The sequence below is a fragment of the Spinacia oleracea genome, chromosome 4, assembly GCF_020520425.1.
Source record: "Spinacia oleracea cultivar Varoflay chromosome 4, BTI_SOV_V1, whole genome shotgun sequence".
NCBI classification, from domain to species: domain Eukaryota; kingdom Viridiplantae; phylum Streptophyta; class Magnoliopsida; order Caryophyllales; family Amaranthaceae; genus Spinacia; species Spinacia oleracea.
In genome coordinates, this window is record NC_079490.1 from 182,605,482 (window position 1) to 182,629,429 (window position 23,948).

General features: G+C 33.4%; 2 protein-coding genes across 3 annotated transcripts; one reads left to right on the top strand and one right to left on the bottom strand.

The window, feature by feature from the left end:
• Positions 1 to 4,477: 4,477 nt before the first annotated feature.
• On the bottom strand, positions 4,478 to 15,163 carry LOC110783715 (probable sugar phosphate/phosphate translocator At1g06470). 2 transcript variants are annotated; one of them, XM_021988066.2, is made up of 12 exons: positions 14,529 to 15,160; positions 13,458 to 13,627; positions 12,545 to 12,630; positions 12,351 to 12,400; positions 10,686 to 10,753; positions 9,954 to 10,054; positions 9,768 to 9,780; positions 9,228 to 9,412; positions 9,032 to 9,118; positions 7,625 to 7,719; positions 6,984 to 7,118; positions 4,478 to 4,961 (listed from the first exon to the last, which is right to left on the bottom strand). In XM_021988066.2, exons 1-11 carry the CDS (start codon positions 14,942 to 14,944, stop codon positions 6,998 to 7,000), a joined length of 1,392 nt encoding a protein of 463 aa, XP_021843758.1. In that variant the 5' UTR covers positions 14,945 to 15,160; the 3' UTR covers positions 4,478 to 4,961; positions 6,984 to 6,997. The 2 variants fall into 2 exon arrangements, with proteins under 2 accessions (XP_021843758.1, XP_056699145.1); XM_056843167.1 differs by lacking the exon at positions 4,478 to 4,961 and adding an exon at positions 4,969 to 5,253 and having other exon boundaries at positions 14,529 to 15,163.
• A 4,372-nt stretch (positions 15,164 to 19,535) lies between these two features.
• On the top strand, positions 19,536 to 22,588 carry LOC110783716 (uncharacterized). The gene is made up of 6 exons (XM_021988067.2): positions 19,536 to 19,765; positions 21,037 to 21,168; positions 21,269 to 21,542; positions 21,699 to 21,813; positions 21,908 to 22,075; positions 22,182 to 22,588. The coding sequence occupies exons 1-6, from the start codon at positions 19,601 to 19,603 to the stop codon at positions 22,216 to 22,218; spliced, it is 891 nt and encodes a 296-aa protein (XP_021843759.1). The 5' UTR covers positions 19,536 to 19,600; the 3' UTR covers positions 22,219 to 22,588.
• Positions 22,589 to 23,948: the final 1,360 nt, after the last annotated feature.

Genomic DNA, 23,948 nt, shown 5'->3' on the forward strand with positions numbered 1-23,948 from the left:
TGGTAATTTCCTTTTGTATAACTAAGTAGGATCTATATTTTATTTTTATTGGTTTCAATAATTGGGAAAGAAATTTGAATTCATACGGGTTTAGGTTTATCATTAACTCGTCGATCGGAACAATTCGTGCGCAGATTGTGAAGGGCTTTACTTAGAAAGATGTGAAAACATCGAAAATCACTGCTCGCGTCCAGCTAGAAGCGGTGGAGTACGAGTTGTGATCTAGGATGCAGAATAGTACTCCGTAATTATTTTGATTGTAACAGTACGTTATGTATTTTCATTGAATCTTTGATATGCAGATCTATTTTATCATTGTAAATGTCGTATGGCCGATTATTAGAGTTAAGCTAAAGAATAGGGATTCAACTTTAACATTTTTCACCCTTTAGGACCTACACCTTTTTTTCACCTTTTAGGACCTCAAACCAACTTTCCGGTAAGTTAACTCAAAGCTAACTCAACGTTAACCCAAAGCAACAGTGTATATATATATATAAAAAAAACATTTAAATGCAATCAATTCTACAAAAACATTATAAAAAAAATACTTCCAAACAAAACATTATAAACAAAAATTAAACACAAAAAAACATTATACAAGTAGTATACGAAGTATGTCTGCTACTAAATTCAAGTTTTGAAACTACTTGTTTGCTCTTTTTTTTCCATCAAACATCTAATGTAGTTGTGTTTGGCCCTGTTCTTTAGAGCTGAATTGAACTGAACTGAACTGAACTGAATTGAACTGAACTGAACTGAACTGAATGCTCCTAAATTGAACTGAACTGACATGAACTGAACTGAACTGAACTGAACTTAATTGAACTGAACTGAACAAGATATATTACCGAAGTAAATAATAAATAATAAATAATAAATAATAAATAATAAATAATAAATAATAAATAATAAATAATAAATAATAAATAATAAATAATAAATAATAAATAATAAATAATAATAATAATAATAAATAATAAATAATAAATAATAAATAATAAATAATAAATAATAAATAATAAATAATAAATAATAAATAATAATAATAATAATAAATAATAAATAATAAATAATAAATAATAAATAATAAATAATAAATAATAAATAATAAATAATAAATAATAATAATTAATAAATAATAATAATAAATAATAAATAATAAATAATAAATAATAAATAATAATAATAAATAATAAATATAAATAATAAATAATAAATAATAAATAATAAATAATAATAAATAATAAATAATAAATAATAAATAATAAATAATAAATAATTATAAAAATAAAAATGTTAACTAATAACTAAAGAATAATTATTAATTAATAACTAAATAAATATATAATAAATAACAATAATAATCTGTAATTAATTACTAAATAACTACAATAAATGATAAATATTAATAATAATAATAATTCATAGTTAATAACTAATAACTAAATAATTAATAACTAATAATCCGTAACTAATTAATAAAAATAATAATAAATTATATTAATTATTAATAAATAATTAGTTATAAATAATAATAATAATAATAATAAGTAATATAATAATATAAATAAAAATAATAAGTAATACAATAATAAATAATAATATAAGTAATATTATTAATAATAATAATAATATTATTATTATTATTATTATTATTGTTATTATTATTATTATTATTATTAAGTTAAATTGAATTAAACTGACCTGAACTTAATGCTCCTGAACTGAACTGAACTGAATTGAACTGAACTGAACTGAACTGAACTGAATGCTCCTGAACTGAACTGAACTGAACTGAACTGAACTGAATGCTACTGAACTGAACTGAACTGAACTGAACTGCCAAATAAGTCCTGAAACTGAAATTAAGCCAAAAAGAACAGGGCCTTCATCAAACACCTAAAAAAACGAGTTGATTATGATACAACTCATATTTTATTTTATTTTTGACATTGGCATACAGCTCATTTACCTCCCAAATAAGGATTGGGTTCAACTTTGTTCGTAAGATAAAGCTTACTACAATATATATTAGTTTATTCTTTATCTGTAGATGATGGATTGAAGAGTATACGGTTGGAATGGTTTAGTATGAAGAGTTGTTATATTTTTCTGAGCATACAGATTTAAATTTTAGTTTTTGTTTGGTTTTCGGATGTTGTTTCTAGAGTTGTGATCGAAGTGTACCTTGGTAGCCGGATGATTTAGTTCTTTAACACCTGAACTCAAACTGAATTGAAGCAACCCACTTCGTCTTATAAGCTATAACCACCTTTATCTTGATATAAATCCATGACTTTGTCATATCAAAATAATATGGAATTAGTACATTAGATTAATTAAAACAAGACTATCCAAAATGGAATGCTAACAATTATTGGGAAAGAAGGGTATAGTGGTAAATTTCAATTTTGCGAAGGAAGCAATAATTTTAATCATGGGTCATGTAGTTTTTTATGTTAGTTATCGTGCTTGTATATAACCATTTATCTCTTCTATGAAATTTATGTTTGTACTGTGACATGCCCAAACCCACCATTAGCTATCTCAAGTCTTTGTTGTTAAGAAGTTTATAATTCCTTTGCCTCATTTGATTAGTTGTCGTAATGATGTTTGTTATGTAGTATTTGTTGTGTATATCAATTTGCGTTTATCCGGGCATCCTTGAAGATGAAAGTGAGAAAGAGGGATTTAACCCAAGAATAATCAATTAATTAGTGGGGTTGATGATTTCTTGTAAAATTAAAAATAATCTTTTGTGAAATTACAAACAAATGGAGTAGTGCCACATGGAATTTAACTCAAGGGACTCATCTTTTAACCAAAGGGACTAATCTTTTGTGTTGGTTTGGTTAATTTCGTCCGGAAAATAAATAGTAGGTCCCAAAATATGGGGAAACAAAAAAAGTATAGGTCCCAAACGGTGAAAATGTAAAAGGTTGTATCCCAAGTTTATACTTAACTCCCGATTATTAATAATATTGTTTCTTCCCTGTGAAAATAAAAAATAAAAAAATAAAGTAAGATCATAAGCTCAAATTCTCTGGACTAGATAATTGTATCGCATAGGTCATTGCAAATGTCTATATGCTTCAAATTCGACCATATTAAAATGCAGAGACATACATTTAACAATTTATCATCTATTGCTAACAGAAGAATGAAAAAGTATCCACTAAGATCAACTCTAATGGTTATAAAAGTGATCTACTCACAAAAAAAATGAACATGTGAGCAGGTAGCCCACCATTGATAAAACAATAACGTAAGCAGTTGTTAAAACCTTGTAGCTATTTTGGGCTACGTAACTCAAAAAATATAGTTCAAATTAATAAATTATTTAAGTTAAATATTATACGGAGCTATAAAGTATTGTAGCCCACCAATGTGATAATTTGTAGTTTTAATCATTTGTAGTTAGAAATTTGTTGTGGCAAACTTAGCCACAACATCTTGCAGCTCACCATTGGAGTTGCTCTAATTAGATGCTACCTTTTTATTTCTCATATCCTCCCACAATAAACCATGAAACTAAACCAATATACTCCCACAATAAACTATTAAATTAAAATATTGGAGTTGCTCTAATTAGATGCTTGTGATCTGGATCGAAAATCATAATTCTTAACTAGCTCCCCCGGGCTCTCGTTAGCTTTGCCTTTTCTTTTTTGGAATATACAATATAATTGATAATTCCTCCTTTACCTGCAACACTTTGTTTTGCACGCTTATCAATTCACAACTTAAACAATTAATATCTTTACTTTTAGATAAGTAAATATTATACTCCGTAAAAAAAATGATATTTGTTAGATAGAAAAGGAAGTTACCAAAAGAAATAAAAAGAGAATTAAATTGCTATGAGACTTTATATTTAATAGTCAGACAGTATATTTTGACAATTTATTTACGAAAATGGCCTTTGATATGCTTTGCTCGTCAATCAGCGAGATTAATAGCGCGGAGCTCCTGACTGACTGGGTGAGTGAAAGCATGGAGCGATAATTTGTTCTCTTCGCTTATTTATGTGACTTATGTATATGAATGAAATTATTTTTACGGTCTTTTCATAAAATGCCCCGAGGTTTCACGTAATACTCCACATACAAAATTTTCAAAATACACCAAATACCCTTATTTTCTTAGAATTTCACCAAATATTCAAAATGGCTAACGGCTTTAACGGTTGTTAATCAATATCCTCTAATAGCCCCTATTTACGTACTAACTACCACCAACCAACTACAAAGAATTCCACACGTCCACACCCACACTTGTTGCGCATTCCACACCATTGCTTGCTCCAACCGCCGCCGCCCGACCCCCTTGGTTTTCCCCCAATTTAATTTAGATGTATAAGGCCTTGAATTCCCCCCAATTTGATTTGGTTATATAAACCCTAATTTTTCACCTGATTTGATTTGGATGTATATTTTGATTTAATAATCTTAACTTTTAACCAAGATTAATTCGATAGAAATTGAATAGTTGAAAAAATGTTATTACTATTTATCCAAAATTGAATATTACAATATTTTGCAATTTACAAAAGAGCAACCATATTAATGTACAAAAGTTTGCTAGAATGACCTTGAGCCTATTTCGAAAATGGAGTAAAATTATATGTCTTGGATGATACATAATCTACATATACAATCTAGTAGTATAAAGGTACAGAGGGCAAAAATGATACAGCGAGCCAGCTTGACAATGTGATATTTCAGAAAAAGATGGCGCTTTATCTGGGAAGTCCAAGTCTGCCTGTCTGGTATGAGTACATATGAGTGGTATGACACAGGATTTGCCACCAGAACCTGCAACATTTGCTAGCAGTCCAACAGGAAGTTTGAAGACAAACTAACTTGTATGCATATGATATATAGTATGCCTGAAGAAGATGGTTGATGCTCTTTTTACAAGTTCATTCTAAACCAAACCAAATGTCCATTGAGGGAACCCTGCAAAACAAGGACAGCTTCAGTAGATTTATGAAAAAAAGAAAAAGGAAACGCGAACCACAGTTTCTTAACTTTCAACAAACAATTCCAGCCTACTTCTGCTTTTAGCAATGACGTTCAGATGGTTAAAATTACTCTGCACTATAATCTGCTATGATTTTAGCAATGACGTTCAGATGGTTAAAGCTGTTGCTGTTCACGCAATTCCTCAAGGATGCATGCGCAATGACGTTCAGATGGTTAAAGCTGTTGCTGTTCACGCAATTCCTCAAGGATGCATGCAGACCTTTAACTGGATATGAAATGAAACAGGAGTAACAAGAGATTCATTTCAGTTGCTCATTAACAAACTGAAAGTGATAAGAAGTTGAAACTTCTTGCAATTTGGGTCTTTGGAGCTACCAGTCAAAGGAAGGTATAGACTATGTTGTTTAAATGATAACAATTGGACTTAGGGTGCTCACATGATGAACATAAATACTGTATGAGAAATGTAAGACATGGACAAAAATCTGCAAAGCCTGGTTTTGTCGGAAAATATTAAATTGTGTTAACTTATGCAATATGGATAGGAAAAAACCTCACGAGTACTCAGTAGGTGAAGGACATAGTAAGTTATTACTCCGTAACTGTTTAGAAACAATTGTGGGCTGACCTTCTACGGAGGATACAAATTTTTAAGTACTTCGTATAATAATATCAACCTAATTACAAGCAACTTTTCAAGTTGGAGTAACTTTGATCACTCCTCCCCTTTTTATTTTCGATGTCGATTTCCCACACCAAATTTTGACCTTAATATTAGTCATTAAGGATTAGTAAAAATTACCAAACCAGAAGTTTGTGGAAGTGTGTTCCAACAAAGAAAATTATTACTTCGTATTACATTGTCAATACCCTACGGAATTTGGATCAAATTTGTAGTCGAAGTTATAAAAATGATAAATTGTGATGATTAGAAGGGGAATCATGAATTTGCACAATTTGGTTTAGCAGCGGGTGGACGATCATCAGGAAAGGAAATTAATATGAATATGAATATGAAAGTTGGGGTCCTAACCTCCTGGGGAAGCAGATAATCTTGAAACTTGGAATGATGGAAAATAAACAAAGCTATCTCAACTTATTGCTAAAGAATGCATTGTAATTGGAAGAGTTTAGAGAGTCGGGATCCTTTTTCTTTTTACAGTCGAGTGAGGATCCTTGGATACCCTTCCCAGAACATAAGCCTAAGGCTACAAATCTTCTGAAGATATGGGCGGATCTGATTTTTTATTTTCTTTTAATGCATATCATAGGAAGAGCAGGGGTAGAAATCTAAGTAAATACCCCACCCCAAGTCCCCATGAACCTTAGCACAGTATCCCCCTGACTGAAGCTTTCTTGATTGATGATGCCAAGGTATTGGTTTATAGAAGGTTGTCAGTTCTGTTTGATTCAGGTTGTTGAATTCAAATACTATTTAGTCCTTCTTCACCCCACCCTGGAGCCCTCACTCCACTCCCACGAGAACAAATTTAACAATCCGAGTTTCAACCTCTTCTTGTGAGCTCACACAACTAAAGAGGTTGTTTGTCATGCAGGCTAATACTGAAGGAAGTTCATCAATCAAGACACAATCAGTTACAAAAAAGCAAGTTGCCAAACAATGGAACCGATGACAAATAGCTAGTATTTGAGTCATTTCCCCTATTCTAAAATAATTAGCCCCCCCACAACAACTTATGAGAGACAACAGACAACTCTCCTAGATTAAGGTTCCACTACCAACTGCATTAAAACTGCATATAAAGTGCCACCTCACTGAAAGATCATTTAAGAAACCTACTACAAGTTAAAGTCACAGTTCAATACATAATCCAAATGTAACAAGAAAATGATACTTAACCAATCAGGATTGCTACTCAAAGTCCGTTGTAATGATAAGTAAAAAGAATATCAAGGGAAAAACTTGGAAATACAGCATTGTTGCAAAATCAAGAATGAACTACGCATTTCACCCACATTGATGCAAAATCATACCTCATAGAAAGGTTTCAAATGCCATCGTGTTGATCATCTGCCTCTTCAAGAATGACATATTTAGCAGGGATATAACTTGCACCTGACTGTTCCCCAGGATTTTCATGGACTTTACCCTTCTGATGCTTCTGATATCTGTAGGGGGAAAAGATCAATATCTAAGCAAGGTGAACCTAGATATGTTATCTTATTTATGTTTATCTCTTTTGTTTTTTTCATCATCAGAAGCATATTACCCATTATAGATTCACAGGATATGTTCACCCCCACTAGTTTAAGACATGAAACATAGACATTGGAAGTACAGTATGATCATTGTGTGGCATGGACACAGTTCTTCATAGAGAAAACTGTGTCCAACTAATAGTTACAACTTACAAGCTTGGTGGAAGTATACAGTCAGACAGCGGTACACCCCTTGGCCAGTAACCAATGATTTTCCATGGGACATCAGCAATAAAATTAAATAAAGAAAAGGCAACATAAAGTTCACGGTGTGTCATGTGTGCAGATTTGGTAGGAGATACACTACAAAAACTTTGATTCTAGTGGTAACAGCGTACTGAAAATCATTTTACTGAAGTAACCAATAATCAAAAGCTGCAGTGAAGACAAAGGAGATCATATTCGCTTATACTTACTTGAACCAATTAAATAAACCGACACCAACCATAATTATCAGAAGACCGATCCCTTTCAACCATGTAAAGTCGTCATGGAAGTAAAAGACAGCAACCTGATTGCAGTAAATAGGAATTCAGTAACAGCCATGAACACTCTGATAATAGAACTTCAAGTAATTTGCCGAAAAGACAAAAACTAACAGAACTTTCAGGAAAAGTAGGATGATCACTACAAACATAAAAATCAAGATAATCCAATGAAAAATGCAGAAAAGTGGTCCCATAAACTTACAACTCAGACAGAGGGGAAAGGCACAGAACATACATCAGATAGATGCTCTCTAGATAATCGCAGTTATTTTCAGCAAAAGAAAATTAGTTTCCTTCTTGAGATTTTTTTACACCTGTCAACTCTTTTGAAATTGATTTTATTGGTTTACCCATTACTTAGCAACGTCAGAAAAATAGAAGGAATAGAAATTTTGTTACATCATGACGTGTCACTCTAGCACTAATAAGATAGATAATAAACATAAGATAACATAATCACGGTTCAAAAAAATATCAGAGAATGATCCTAAAGACCAGTTCCCTCTTTGTATTTTGCCTTTAGCATTAACAAGAGGAAAGTTGGGAACGTCCAAACCCCCCCCCCCTAATCCGCTTGTTGTGGGAGCGTCTTTGAAGGCAATGGGGTAATGATAATGACGAGTAACAAAAGGAAGGTTTCCTCTTCAGTTTAATTTTTTGAATTTGTGGAAGTCTGATAAATTGACTTCCTGCTCTCTGAGAAAACACAAATCAATTTCCATAATGGGAACTTCTTTAGGTTTTTGAACAAAGATTCAAATCAGAATAAACATGATCCGATACACTTTTTTACTTTTTCTCCACAACACCTAGAACATACACCCTGTTAATATTTTATTGCAAAGGAGGACTATGAGAAATCCTTTTTATCAGTCATATTATTACACTGCAGCAAACATTACAACTTGATCTTCAAAGGCCAAGAGCTAGGGACATAAGTGACAAAGTCCACGAAATAAAAATTAAAAAGTAAAATTAAAATCAAGAAAGAAAATATATGTTTTGGTCAAACCTAGGATCAAAGACAGATTAAACTTGCCTTCTATACATTACCCTAGATTACATGTCATCTCTAGTAAATAATAACCATAACCAATAATCAATTGCCTAAAAATGTTAATGCCATGTACCAAAATTCCAAGAAAGTATTTATCAAGTTCACCAAGTGCAAGTAGGAAATGCTATCTATACCAAGTAAAGGCAACGTTGAAAGCATTGCAAGCAAGAGAATCAATTAGAGCCAGCGAGCATAGAAGTGGCATACAGAACAGCAGAGATAGTACAAGACAATTACAATTCACAACTACTAGGAAAAATCTCTGAAAGTGTTCTTACAATTATGGTAACAGCTTCCTTGACAATTCCCGCTACCGTGACTGTCATGGCACTAGTTACTGAGATCAGAATATACTCTGTTAGTACCTGAAATGGCATAGGAAAAAAAATTCAGAAGGAACCTAAACCTGATTCGCTTTTGTGAAGGACTCGAGACAATTATAAAAAACATGGCCAAATTAATGATATAAGTTACCATAAAGAAGGCCAGTGTACCGCCAAAAAGCATGAGCAAACAACTTCTTGTGATATGCCAGGAGCTGTTAAAATATTCATTCTGTGGGAACTCATGCCAAGGGTCCAACAAAAGGGACATTAAACCAGTTGCCAGTGCCATTATAGGGGTCACATAGCTCATGAAGGTAAGTGGATTCTTTAAACCTGAAAAAAGAAGAGAAACAAAAAAAACCAATTTTCAGTAGTTTTGGCAATAAGGCTTTTAAACAAGAAGAAATATTAGAAATTCATACCAAGATGACAGGTAATGAAATATAGAGGCTAACATCCTCCCTCCCCCTCTCTTCCCGAAAAAACACATAAACATGACAAAACAGGTTCGCAGATTAAGAAAAGGGCATCCTATTGCAAGTGAAATTCTAGCAGTCTAGTTAAAGGAGTACATAAATAGTAATTTCATTATAACTTGAAAAAACATTTTGGCAATAGACTATGACTACATAATTGTCATACAAGTTTTCTGCTCAAAATGCATAAACGAACAAATTATGGTACTCACCATAGGATTCTTTCTTCAGTCCAGTTAGCAGCAACAAGACCACAATGCAAATCAACCAGTCATGGAAAGAGTTCAAAGAAAAAGTTAGGATTTAGAGTTTTAGGCAACAAAAAAAACAAAATCAAAGTATCAAACTAGCTTCTGCATAGAGGTTACTGGTAAAATTAAGCATGGAAGTGGCATTACCTGGAGCAGAATCTGTGTCATACACCAGCGAAATCCAGACATAACAGCAGCAAGCATAACAAAGATAAATCCCCAAAACTCAAATTCTGTTTCCTTTGCAACTGCGAGTCAAATGAATATGAAAATGAAATAACTACTAGAGCCTGTCAGCAATAACAACAACCAGAGCTAATTGCAGCTCTTCTGCGCCTATTCCCTCCGTATTTTATTTAGTGGTGCAACTTCCCATAATCGGTCGTATTTTATTAAGTGGTGCACTTCCATTTAGGGAAACTTTCCCTCTTATTTTATAATTTTCTTCTTTCCCCATGAACCCCACTAGTCATATTTTTTATTCCCACTAGTCATATTTAATACTACCACTTTCTTTTACTCCAATTGTTTAATCTACACTTACCCTACTTGTTTTTTTGTTTAACAAAATCAACCCACCTTCATTAAACTCCGTGCCGGTGAAAGTGCACCACTTATTTCACCACTTAATAAAATACAGAGTATACTTTAACCCTATTAACAGGAACACCGAAAGACAAATGCAGACTGTCAAAGCCTCTGTATTGCAGAAGCAAGATGCAAAATTAATTCCCTAGACCCAACCTAGGGTGTTGTTCTCGGCCCTAGATTTCACTTCGACTCATCCACTGTCACAAGGCCTCATTTACATCCACAGCCAGAAAAGTACGATAATAGAGTAATAGTAAACCAAAAAATAAAACATCCAGTTGCACATACCAGTCAACAGGATTCCAAATGAGATGACTAGAATGATTCCAAAAAGTTTAAGACTTGGAGACTCCAACCTAAAACAACCAAGATACAAAAGAAAAATTATTTTGAGAAGAAAATACCCAAAAAAAGTGGGAAAAACAAGCATATGAATGTTATAACATCCTTGATAATCAGTTGTAGCAGGAATGAAGATTAATATTGTTATAGCTGAGTACGAACTAAAGTACATTACCAATATACTAAAAGTGGTGGCTATCTAAATTCATCAGATTACCAAAACTCCAAAAGAAAAGTAAACTAATTCTGTATTGTCTCCAACCATAACATAGAACTGAAACTAAATTTACACTAAAACGAATTAATGGTTCAAAACTTCAAATCATCACCACATCTGTAAAGCATAGAAAAGTCCTTCCTAGAGGATCAAAAACCCATACTATCAGTAAGGGGATTCTTTTTTGTTTTGGAAAATACAAGGAATAATTTAGCAAGCAAAAACAAACTCCTGCAGACTACTTAAGCAGCATCTCTTAACCATATGAATGATGTGTTGAAGTTACTGCTTCAAATTTGCTTCAAAGTAATTAGTTGTTAGTTCCTATTTCCTTGGGATCATGTGTTAGCATCTGTTTGACTTTCCTATTGTTTAGCATTAGTCAGTTAGTGGGAGTCAGTTAGGTTATTTGCAAGCTATCAGTTTCGATTTATTAGGAAACGTGGACCAGGTTCCACTTAGTTGTTGCTTTTTCTTAGTTAAGTCAGTTTATTGTAAAGCCTATATAATAGACCCTTTCATTTGTTGCTAGTTGAAGGAGAATGCAGTAGCATAATTCCAATTCCAAGGTTTATTCTCTTTTGTTTTGCACTCTTACTTCCAACATGATGAATCATGAGAATGCCTCTAACAGGGCAAAAATCTAAAGGTAAAAGGTTTATTATATATAGAATTCATGTGGGAATAACTTCATTTTCACAATCAATATGAACAGCTTACTGGTAGAACACCATGAAGCTCTTAACACTTTTGTCAATCTCATTTGAAGTGAATGTTAACCATTCAATATTAGATTCTTTTACTCGCCGTTATTAGCATGTCCTAATATCTAGTGATCCACTTCTCACTATTCCTTTTCTTCATTGACACTAAGTCCCATTCCTAAGATAATCCCCCCATGTTACTACTTATTATAAAGAACAAAACAACAACGACAACCGAGCCAAACTGGCTGGAAATTCATGATTTTTACTCAGTTGTTCAACTAAATGGATGTTCTAGGAGTATTGAAGATCATGTGAAATTCTGTTCAAGAGGTAACAAGCATAATTTCAAAATTGAAAATAAAATAAATTTTGAAAACATAACTTGCAAGAGAAACAGGTAATGCACTAATGCATATAGAAGAAAGTTAATCTTGTTTATCAGCCTCTAATGTGTTATCCATAGATTGTCTTTTATAAATAGTGCAACTATAAGCCAAGATAAAAGTAAAAAGCACACTTTTTTAATTCATTATCTTACAGTTTTCAAAAAAATGTTTAAGAAAATCAATTCCAACATAGTCACATAGTAAATAGGAATATGCAAAGACATAATCAAACAAGACATAAGATTTTAAAAAAAAATCAGGGGAGCGGAGAGGGAATATAATGTGAAAAGATAAAGCCTACCTGAACGCGAAAGCAAAGACGAGAAGAAATATTGGAGATGCCGATTTACACTGCAAAACAGGGGAATTTCGAACATTTATAACTTACAAAGAACATAAGCTCCTCAAGGTATAAAAAGTTGCGAGAAAATGGAAGCATGCTTCAAAAATAAAACCAATTTGCACAAACATGAAGTCCAAGTATAAGAGACGAACCATAGTGGCAAATGTAACAGAGATGAAAACAAGTGATGCATTGCTCAGATTAATATCCAGTGCCGTTGCCAGAGATGTGGGAAAAACTGTAAAAGGCAAGGCCATCTGTAGCATTAGTTATTAGATAAACCAATGCTAAAGTAACATAAACCTTTTCCAGATAAATCAATATTTAAGCAGATTGAGTCATCCATTCAGCCGCTTGGAATAGTAAGAGAAATACAGCATACAATATAATTTTCAGTTCCAAGGAATATGATCTGTATAGATTGGGCTCAGAGGAAAAACTTGGTGACATCTTGTTAAAGAATCACCATTTCCTAACCCATTTGAACCACCACACCACCCCACCCCGAACCCCCCGACCCGTTAAAATATCCAATCCACATACTCTATCCCCATAAACCCCCCCTCCTTTTATGGCTTGGTGCTACGTAGAAAGCTCAAGCAAGACAAGTTTAAACGGACAAATAGTTTGAACCTGTCTCTGGTCTCTTTGATCCAAAGGAGCAGCCATTCACTGAAACACTTTGAGGATCAGTTTCAAAACCTCGGCATTCCCCACAAGAAATGAAATCTTATGGAAAGGGCACCATTCACCAAGGATCTAAAAATGCTATAGACCTAAGTCCTTGAAAGTTGAAACTACATGATGATTATTGATAACTTTATCTACAGCCATTAGGTGCCTTTATAACAGCATACCTGAGAACTCTTGACATCATTAAAAGGCTAGGTTTTAAGAAAGGGCACAATACAAATTCTATGTCTTCAATCACTTAAAATCTTGAGGGAGAATACTAACTACGTTTTTTTAATATGTCCAGCACGTAATACCATAAAAGAACATAATTGAATTGAAAACCAAAAAACAGTTAGTAGAACATAAACCAAAGTAATTAAGCTATCATACCTTTGGAAAAATAATCCTTCCATGTCATGCGTACACCTTTATGAAATCTTTCATACCAAATCCAAGTAATAGCTCTAGACAAAACAGCTTGCATTACAAAATGAAATGTGTTCATCAACAAGGGAGCTGGGAATTTCCCCAGGTGATCCCCTAATAAGGATTTATTGTACCTAGTCACGAGAAAATCACAAGTAATAGGATGTCAATAAAAGATGATTGCCCTCCATTTAAGTATTTAACACAACAGAAAGGAAAGAAATAAAAAGAAACTACCATTAGTACCTACACATGATATCAATGTCAAGGTTAAATCTTTAACTCACAGAATACCCTTCATAGGTAGAAGCTTAAAACGTCCAACTTTGCTATTGTTTTCTCAACACAACTCATATAGATGTTTCCTTCTACGAAGAAAGATAAGGCCATTTTATAAGATGGACAATATATACCATCCCCTTAGCACTACATCAGCGTACTCCCAAACCAATCATATTATGTCATATGTTTCCACTTTTTCTTATTGAAGTTTACTACTTTCTACAAAAAGCAAAACACATGGGTAAAACAAGATTGATTTGGTAGAACGCTAATTTAGTGTTTGTGGACTAGTAAATAATGACCAACCTATAATTTCTACTTTGTTTGGATAGCAAGATTGAAGGGAAAGGAAGTGAGGGGAAAAAGAGAGGGGGGTGGTGGAGCTTCATTTTTCCACCAAAACTTTTCAATGAGGGAGGCACCTCCGTTTCCCTCCTGAACCCCTTATCTAAATGAGGAAACTTGTTCCCCTCTAATGCCCTTCCCTCCCTCCCTTTCTCTCCTCTTCCTCTTATCCAAAGATAGTATTAAGGAATTGGATTAAGTGTGTAAATGGGGTGTAATTGCTTAAGTGCCACAGTGGTGTAATCCCTTTTTGATCATTTACCCATTAACCAAGTAATAAAACAGCTCCTAAGTCAGTATCAAATCAAACCCATAGCAAAAAAGAATCCCCAAAACACAAGCACAAGGTCCTTAAAATAAAAATGCATAACCGAAAACTCGAAAGTAGAGCAAGAAAAGTTAACTTACAGTGTCAAAAACAAGCTAAAAGTATACCAAACGCAAATAAAGAACAAAGTCTTGAGCACATTAGCAGGTGACAATTCACTACTAGAACCCTCAATACTCATCCCACTATCTTCTTCAACATCAAAAGGCACATAACTCTCATTAACCCCATTCCGACCATTAGCACCATCACAATCTCTCTCCAAATCACCGCGCTTATCCATCCCAATCGCTTGAAGATTCCGCGACTGAAATGTAAGCTCAAAATCTTCTCCGTCGTCGTCGTTGCCACCTCGTGTTCGATGATCAGTTTGTAAGGGCTGGTTGGTATCGCACCAGCCCGAAAACGAAGGCGCACGACTGAGAGAAGCGCAGCTCAATAACTCAGTGTGGTCTGCATCTGCATTATCGTCGAATGCCGGCTCGGTGGGTATCATCTCCGTGTTCCATTAGCACTGGAATTGCAGACACATGATTCTGAGTTGACCGAAATTGCTGATCGATGATACAGAGAGAACAGGGGTTTGAGATTCAGAGTTACGAGGGAAACGAGAGAGAGAAACAGGGGTGGGCGGGAGGAGATCGGATCTACGACAACGAAGGTGGGGTTTTGTGAATGAATGTCAATTGAAATAAGGGGTTACGTTCAAGTGTTGTTGTCGTTTGGTAGAGAACATCCGATGCACCTACCGGGTGCAGCTAAAGATAGCCGTGTGTCGGGTCGTGCTTATAGACCATGGATTTGAACAGACCTAATCCACGTCAAACTCGCTTATAACGGGCTGGGATGGGATGAGTTGAAAATTTTAAATATTCGACCTACGCCTATGTACGTACCCTCGCATCAGGCTGTTTGGTACTTAATCCGTCTCTTTCAAATAAGGATCTCATATAAAATGTTATTTCAAAATATTGTTTGATACTTTTCATCACTTTTTTTTTCTTCATGTTTGGAATCTTTTTGTGAGACAAAAAATTCAAACTAGGAAGAACAAATAGAGACGGAGGAGTACTTCACAAATATTTTTCAATTCATTTGATCTTATATAAAATTTCAAAAGCGCGGTCTATATGAAATCTTTACACACAAAAGAGGAGAATGAGATTTGAATCACTTAAAACCATTAAGATACGAAAAAGATGTCTTGATTTTAATATGAGAAAACGTAAATTGGTGGTGGCTCTAAAACAAAAACGTACTTTAAATAACAATAAAAATTTCATAAGATAGTTAATCCAAAATTGTTATATTTTTGAGGTAGTAATACCAAAAAGATAATCTTCTATTACTATATACTAAAAGAGACACCAGGAATGACACGTGTCAATTCCTGGTGCAATTTTTTCCCCCAAAAACCACTTTCCCAAAAAAATGTATCTGTTTTATTTTATTTTTATTCTCTACCCTTTTTCATAAGCTATTTATGTATAGAAACAAAATATAGTTTATAAATTATGGCAATAATAGATACAACGTAATAATAATTATTCTAAATTAGATATTTTAGTCAAATCGCTATATTAATAATGCAAAATATATCACTCAATATTTTGGTCAAATTACCATATTAGTAGTTTAAATATGCATATTAGATGAATAAATTTAAACGAATATGTTAAAAATGCTATAAGTATGCATTAGTTTGGGAGATATTCAGTTAAATATTTTGTGAAAAAATTATTAAAATCCGTGCGTGCACGGGATCTAATCTAGTGAAGCATAATACTATTGGTATATTTATATAACTTATCGTGTACTCTCTTTGTTTCTTTCTTAACTTGCAACGTAGCTCAGTAGGGCAAAATCCAGTTCAGCATATACTATTTATCAGCCAAAAAAAAGCTCCAACTAAAAGAGGATATAGCATGTAAATGAACGATTTAAAAAAAAACTTAAACATCGATAAGGAGAGTACATTATGTGATTCGGATTTTGAGCTACATTTAAATTGCTCTATGATCTTCTTTACCTCCTCCATAAGTTGTATATTGTGGGGTTATGTTGCAAGTTAAAAGAATAAATATATGAAAGTTTAAGAAGTACATTTGTTGTAAAACATCATTGGAAAAAATAGTTTTAATAATCTAACCCTTTGCCGATCTTCCAATAACAGTAATACGATATCTCACGCTAATGCAACCTTTGGTACCTATTATCTTAAAACGGAATAAAGGGGTGAGGGTGGGTGGGGTTGAATTTTTTAATGTTTTTTTTAAAGAAAATAGGAATATATGTGATTCATGGTTAAGTGAGAGAAATGATATAATATTAATAAAAGTATGCTATTTATAGAAACGAGGTGAGTATTAAGGGACGACTTTATAAGGAAATGAGTATTAAGGGACGGAGAGAGTAAACTTATTAGTGTGTAAAAATGTCTGAAAAAACTTTTTTTTAAAAAAAACTTATATAATCTGACCTTAACTGAATTTATCTGTACTTATTTGGTCTGAAATAAGTCAAAATAAGTCAAACAGAACATAACCTTAACATTCATCATCAATAATCAATAAATTAACAACACTGAATATTATACGAAACTAGTTTAGGGCCCGTGCAACGCACGGCTACTACTAAAACAATTTATTATTTTAATAGTACTCCCTCCGTCCCATATTAGTTGTTACACTTTCCTTTTTCGTCCGTTCCAGATTAGTTGTTACACTTCTAAATTAGGAATGACCCACAATTATTATATTGTCTCTCTCTTCCCACTAAATTATTTTGTGTCCCCACACCCTCTCTCATTCAATTAAAAAAATACCCCACTAACTCCTATTACATCTACTTTTTTAATAAAATAACAATTGATAACCACACTACTACTTATCGCATTAAACTGTATGCCCATGAGAGTGTAACAACTATTCTGGGACGGAGGGAGTAACTAAAAGACTTGTGATATTAGGAAAACATGAAAGTAAAAAGGATATATGAAAAAGTATAAATTCAAAGTTGTGTAAAAAAAATATTCAAATGAACTAAATTTGCATATTACTATACAAAGTTAAAAATTACAGTCCTTTACTTGTATTAGAACGATCTAACAAAGTTAACCAAACCCGAATGACTCAAGACTAATTTTCGAAAAGACCCGAGCATAACCGAGTTAGTCAAATACAACATATTTTGAATTGAGTAAAATCTTGATAAATAGACTTATAATGTTAGTCTACTTATGCATTTTTATTTTAATTAACATTCTTACTTACCAGTTACCATGTATTATATTATTAATAGTATACTGACATTAGAAGTTCATTTAATTTATCAATATTTTTTATATTTGTTATCAGATTAAAAAATTATAATAATACATAAATAAAATTATATCATAAATGAAACAATAATATTGATTTAGCTTTCCTCCAATAATATATTATGCAGTACACATCTATGGTAATTAAAATATATTTTTATCTTAGTTTCCTAAACAAACGTAATGTAGATTATTTGTATTAAAGTAAAAAAGTAAAAAATATTTTGGCGGGAAAAAATCGCACTAGGAAATGACAAGTGTCATTCCTGGTGTCTCTTTTAGTATATAGTAATAGATACTTAATAATTTATATTTTTTAACTAGTATAATCTAATTTATAAATGGTAACAATAATACTCTAATTAATAATTTATGTATTAGTTATTTTTTTGGTGTTAAATGTATTATTAAGTACTACTCCGTACATAATACGTAGCACTCCCTGCTTCCCTTTTGTTCTTTACATTTGGTATTAAGCACGCAATTTAACAACTAATTAATATGAATTGAAATTCCTCTATTTTTTTTATTTAAACAAAGAAAATTACGTTTATTTATAACGTTTTCACTTTTACAAAAAATCTGACATAGGAAAAATAGAAAAATGAAAAAATGGAAAAGATTTATGGCCCAATGGAAAAGTTTGAGAGATTAGATGCCCTAATTAATTTAATTGGTTAAAATAATCATTGACACAAATTTTGGTAGAATATTAAAGCATTTATGTGATACTCACTCCGTCTCTTTTTGTTCTTTACGTTTCCCTTTTTTGGTTTCCCAACATGTTATTTACATTTCCTTTTATATTATCGCATAAATATTTTAATATTCTATCAAAATTTGTATCCGATGATTATTTTACCCAATTAAATTCATCGGGTCATTAATCTCTCACACTTTTCCATTGGGACATTAAACTTTTATCATTTTCCCAGAATTTTGATAAAAGCAAAAACATTATAAATAAACTTAATTTTCCTTGTTTAAATAAAAAACTAGATGAATCTTAATGCACATTAATTAATCGTTAAAACGCGTGCAAAATGTCAAACGTAAAGAACAAAATGAGACGGAGGGAGTAATATAAAAGGAAAGATTCTCAATGTAAAGAACAAAATGGGACACCTGAAATGAAATACGTAAAGAATAAAAAGAGACGGAAGAATTAAAAAATGAATAAAAGCTACTCTCTCCGTATTTTTTTTAAGAGATACACTTGACCGGGCACGGGTCTTAAGAAGAATAATTGAACGAAATAAAATAATAAAGCAAGTGGGGTTGGATAGATATTTTAATAATTAAATATGTGGGGACCATGTCATTTTGGTGGGTGGAGGGTGGGGTGGATTTATGAAAATATTTGTTTAATAGGATGGTGGGTAATAGGGTATATTAAATGTATTATTTAATTTAGATGGTGGGGTTGATAAGTTACTAAAAATGGCAAGTGTATCTCTTAAATAAATACGGTCAGAAAAGACAAGTGTATCCCTTAAAAAAATACAGAGGGAGTATTAAGTGTTTACATAGCTACACCCAATTGCCAACAAATAATTTTACTAAATATATTTATAAACAATCAATAGTCGAACGACCAACAACCAACAACCAACTTAAACAGACAGTCAAATCAACCAACAACCAATTACTAAACAGAGCCATTATCTACCGATGTCCGAAACTGTGGATATTTACGAAGTATTTTCATTTCTCAAGAAGCCGTGAGACCATAAAAATAAAAATAAAAATAAAAATAAAAATACAAAATTAAAAATAATAAGAGAGGAAAAAGAAAGGAGATTATCATCAGCCGCCGAAAAAAAAATCTCTCATATGTGTACAGTATACGGACTACGGAGTATCTACCTTATCCAAGTATTTGCTGCAAAAATGGAGAGTCAAGTCATAAGGCGTAGGATCAACACCATTTCTGCTCATTTTGCTACTGGGAATGTTAATGAAGATGTTACTGCACCTAATACTCATCTAATTCCTTTGGTAATTCTTCATTTGTTTTTATTTTTTTTAATGGATTTGTTAATAATTTGCTATGTTATGTCGAACTCGGATACGTATCCAAGTGCTCGATTCGACTAAAATGATGAGTCCGACTGGAATATATAATATGATCTGGTTTAATTAGCTCATGATTTCGTTAACTTTGAAGTTTCTTTTTACTTGGATGTTTAATTGTTTAAGTACTTGGTATATACCATGAATATTGAATTTTATGCTCTATGATTGATTTGTATAGCTTAATGAATTGGTTGTGTGATTAGGGATCTGTTATTACCTTCGCCTGAATTTAGTCGTCCTGTTAAGAGTTCAAATTACACTACGCAGCTCACTCACTATAGGAATCAAAGTAATGATGACCACAGCATAACACCCGCTCCGTCTGAAATTAATAGTCACCTTAATAGGAGGATTGCTAAGAGGGCCTCAAGTGATATGGACACAAGTGACTTGTAATTGGTACCCGCTAATTTGGTATTGGTACTAAGATTAGTATGGTATTGGTATACCAATACATTGCTAAGAAGTACCAATACAAATTATTTGTGTTATTGGTACTGACGTAAGCTGTGTTGGTACTAAAAATAATTGTATTTGAGTTACTTGTGTCCATATGGACACAAGCCACTAAACCTCAAGTGGCTTGTGTCCAAGTGACTCAAATACAATTACTCGAGTGGTAGATCATGTTGGCAAGTAGATTACCCCAACTCAGATTATGGTTAATGATATTTGTGCTTTATTAGTTAGCTCGTTTAATGCATGTGTTTTCCGCTTTGCTAGACCAACTTGTGATGTTGTAGCCCATTACTCTTCTCTTGCTAGTTGCTAAGGCATCTCTTGTATTTGAAGATGTCTTGGTTTGGATGGAGGATTGTCTCCCTCATATTTTCCCTCTTGTCCCTTGTGAACAAGGGTTTAATTGAATGATTACCTTAATCTTGTAAAGAACTACAGTTGTAGATAACTAATCTGTTCTGATTTAAGAAGGGAAACTGAATGTTTGTGGATTTAAAGTACCAAATATTCAAAGAATTTCTTGGATGTCAACTTAAATGATAGAGTAGACGAGTAGTACACTATCTGAATTGTCCGGAGTAGCTGCTGCTGCTGCTGTCATAAAAATTCAAAAAGGGTTATCTTGAAGTTTTTCGTTTTGTAGGTGGAATCCTTGAACGAATCCTCTATTTTCTTTTATACTTCAGATATTGTATTAGGTAATAACAAGAATGTAAAAAAATGTGATGTTTCAGAACTGCAGCAGCAACTTAAGCACTTCATTTAGAAGGCTTGATAGTAGAATGCACTTTGGACGCCAATCATCTGCCTCTCAAGGGTACTTTATGAGGCAGGCTATGCCTATGCCTATGAGTTCTACTGAACAGGTACTTTACTGTTCAAATGTGATTTACTTTGGCGTTTGGCACTGTAATTTTCTCTCGATTTTAAGCTAACTTCTCCAGTGACATCTTTTTATAATTCTAGGGAAACCAGGATTTCAATCCTGGAGTATGTTCTGCTAAGTGTGTAAACAAGAAAAGGACTAGTGCCCCTGAGTCGCCTTTATTTTCTCGTCCTGCCTCTATACAACCACTCTTTTCTAGACCTGCTCAAGAGGACTTTAACTTTTCCGACACTGGTTCAACTGAACCCGTTAAACAAGATAAGATGTTACCTGCATCAAAATGTCACACATCTGCTATGCCACAAGAGAAGCAAAGCACTTGCACGAGACAGACTTTTTCTTCTCAAATCAATGGTAACACACATATATGTTGTACTCCAGTTCAAAGTAGCATACTAGCAGACTGTTTCACTGCAATCATATTCGTCTAGAGTAATATAAATCATTCTTTACTAATCCAGCAATATTATATCATATGCTATGATTTGAGTTATCCGTAATTTGTTGTAGGGATAGGATGGTCGCCAAGGATAAACGTTATTGAATCCAAATCCAGCCATGTCGTGACTGTAGAACTTCCTGGTGTTGAGATCAATGATATAAGAGTGGAGATGGATGACAAAAAGTATTACCAGATCAAAAACACTTGTTAACTTTTCAAATCTTCCTTTGTTGATATCATTTTCAAAATAACCTTAATCTTTGTGTTATAATTGTAGTTTAATTGTGAGAGGTAAACGCTCGATGAAGTGGTTGAAAGCAGCAGGTTGTTCAAATGATTCTGACAGGGCCACTTACCATAGGAGGGAAATCGTGCAAGGACCATACCAGATCATATGGCCTCTTCCACCCGGTGCAAACAAGAATTCTGTGTCTGCAGAGCTTGTGTAAGTACCATACCAATTTTAACACACTCTTGATAAAACAATTCATCAGCATGTTCTCATGCACCTAGCTAATATGAATTTGATTTTGATTTTGGTTTTGATGCAGGGAGGGAATACTTCACATTACAATCCCAAAACTTTGATTTGGAAACAAAGGATTCGCATATGAGCGCAGAGGATTCTATACAATGTACCCCTAATATCGTTGTATGTATATATCAAAAGACTGTTACCAAAATTTGCTTGATCTAGTGATACACCCCTACTTTTCAAAGGCCTGGACTGCATCATGACCCTTGAGGGGTCTAGTCCATCCATAATACCATCTATAAAAGTAAATACTTTACTTAGTATATATCATATATGTGTGCCCTTATACATCCCTGAGTTTGTATGTATGTGTCAGAATATTGCGGACAGTATTAAGTTAATGTTAATGTACGTACCCTTGTGATAAATACCCTTGTTCGAAACATGATTAAGTTTTAAATACTTCTTAATTCTTATACTATAGTTATCTTGTAAATTAGCATTTCCTCGGTTTCCATTACAGCATTATTACCATTACATTTGAATGTCATGTATTGTAAGTAGCAGTATGAGCAGCGAGCTGAGGTAGCTCCTTTGGTATAAATAGGTAGCTGGGAGATGAACAAGTGTGGAACACAACAGGATTAGCTCATTTGTGCCTAGACCTGGTTATCGGGCGGGGCGGGTCAGGGTCGGTGCGGGTCAAAAGAGGGTCGGGTATTGAAAGGGTCAGTTTTAGCGGGTCGATAATGGGCGGGTCAAAAGCGGGTCGCGGGTCATTAGCGGGTCATTAGTGGGCGGGTCAATAAACGAGCAATGAAAAATGAAAAACAAAAGAGCCATGTGCAAGTACAAGTAAATACGAAGCTATACACGTAATTTTTTGTATCATTACTATTTTAATTTTCAAAATAATTGTAGTATAAGTTTGACCCTATAATGACCCTGTCCAATAGAGGCCCTGTCCAATAAGAGCCCTGCCCAATAAAAGCCCTATTAACTTGACCCTAACCCTATATCCATTGGACTACCCTGTCCAATAACCAGGTCTATTTGTGCCTAAGACTAAGTTTTCTCTGGTAAGGGAGCCCTATGAATTTGTTTGCATGGGAGTTACTTAGGCTGTTAGCCGAGCGTAAAAAGGCCTTGGACTTTTTGATGTGCCTCTTTCGGTGTTTCCATTGTCTTTTTCGCCTTTTCGATATGAATGCAGTTAGACAATGTTCTATTCACCCTACTCTTATTTCTTATTCCTTATTAATTATTCTTGTTAAAATCAGATTAGATAAAAAAAATTCAAATTAGACACAATCAGAAAAAACAAATACTCATAGAAAAATTTAGACCAAACCAAAAACTAGAAAATCTTTTAGCCACTTGTCCAGCTTGAATGTCGACATGTCGTTCAATCCACATCGTTATTCCGTCGGACCAAACAAAGGCACTGGATCTGTGGATCACAATTCACATCTACGGAGTAATATCTATCCATTTGAAGAGACGAAGTGCTAGCTAGCTTATTTAAATTTTAGGGCCTTGCCTGACAAGGTTTGGCATGGGTTATGACTTATGACTTATGACCACCAGTAATCTCAACTCTTAACGTTTTGTGGACCAATTTTAAAATCAAATAACTAACCACATCTAACTAACATGGTACGACTTAATTCTATAATGTGACGTGTCTTGTGTCCAACACTGATACGCGAAAACTATGTCTCAAGTACATAAGAGCGTCTCCAATGGTTGTAGGCTTGTAGCTAGAGACTAAGAGCATCTCCAATGATTTAAGCTAGGGACTTGCTTGCAATTTTTAGAAATTCCAAGTTGCTAGCTTGACTAT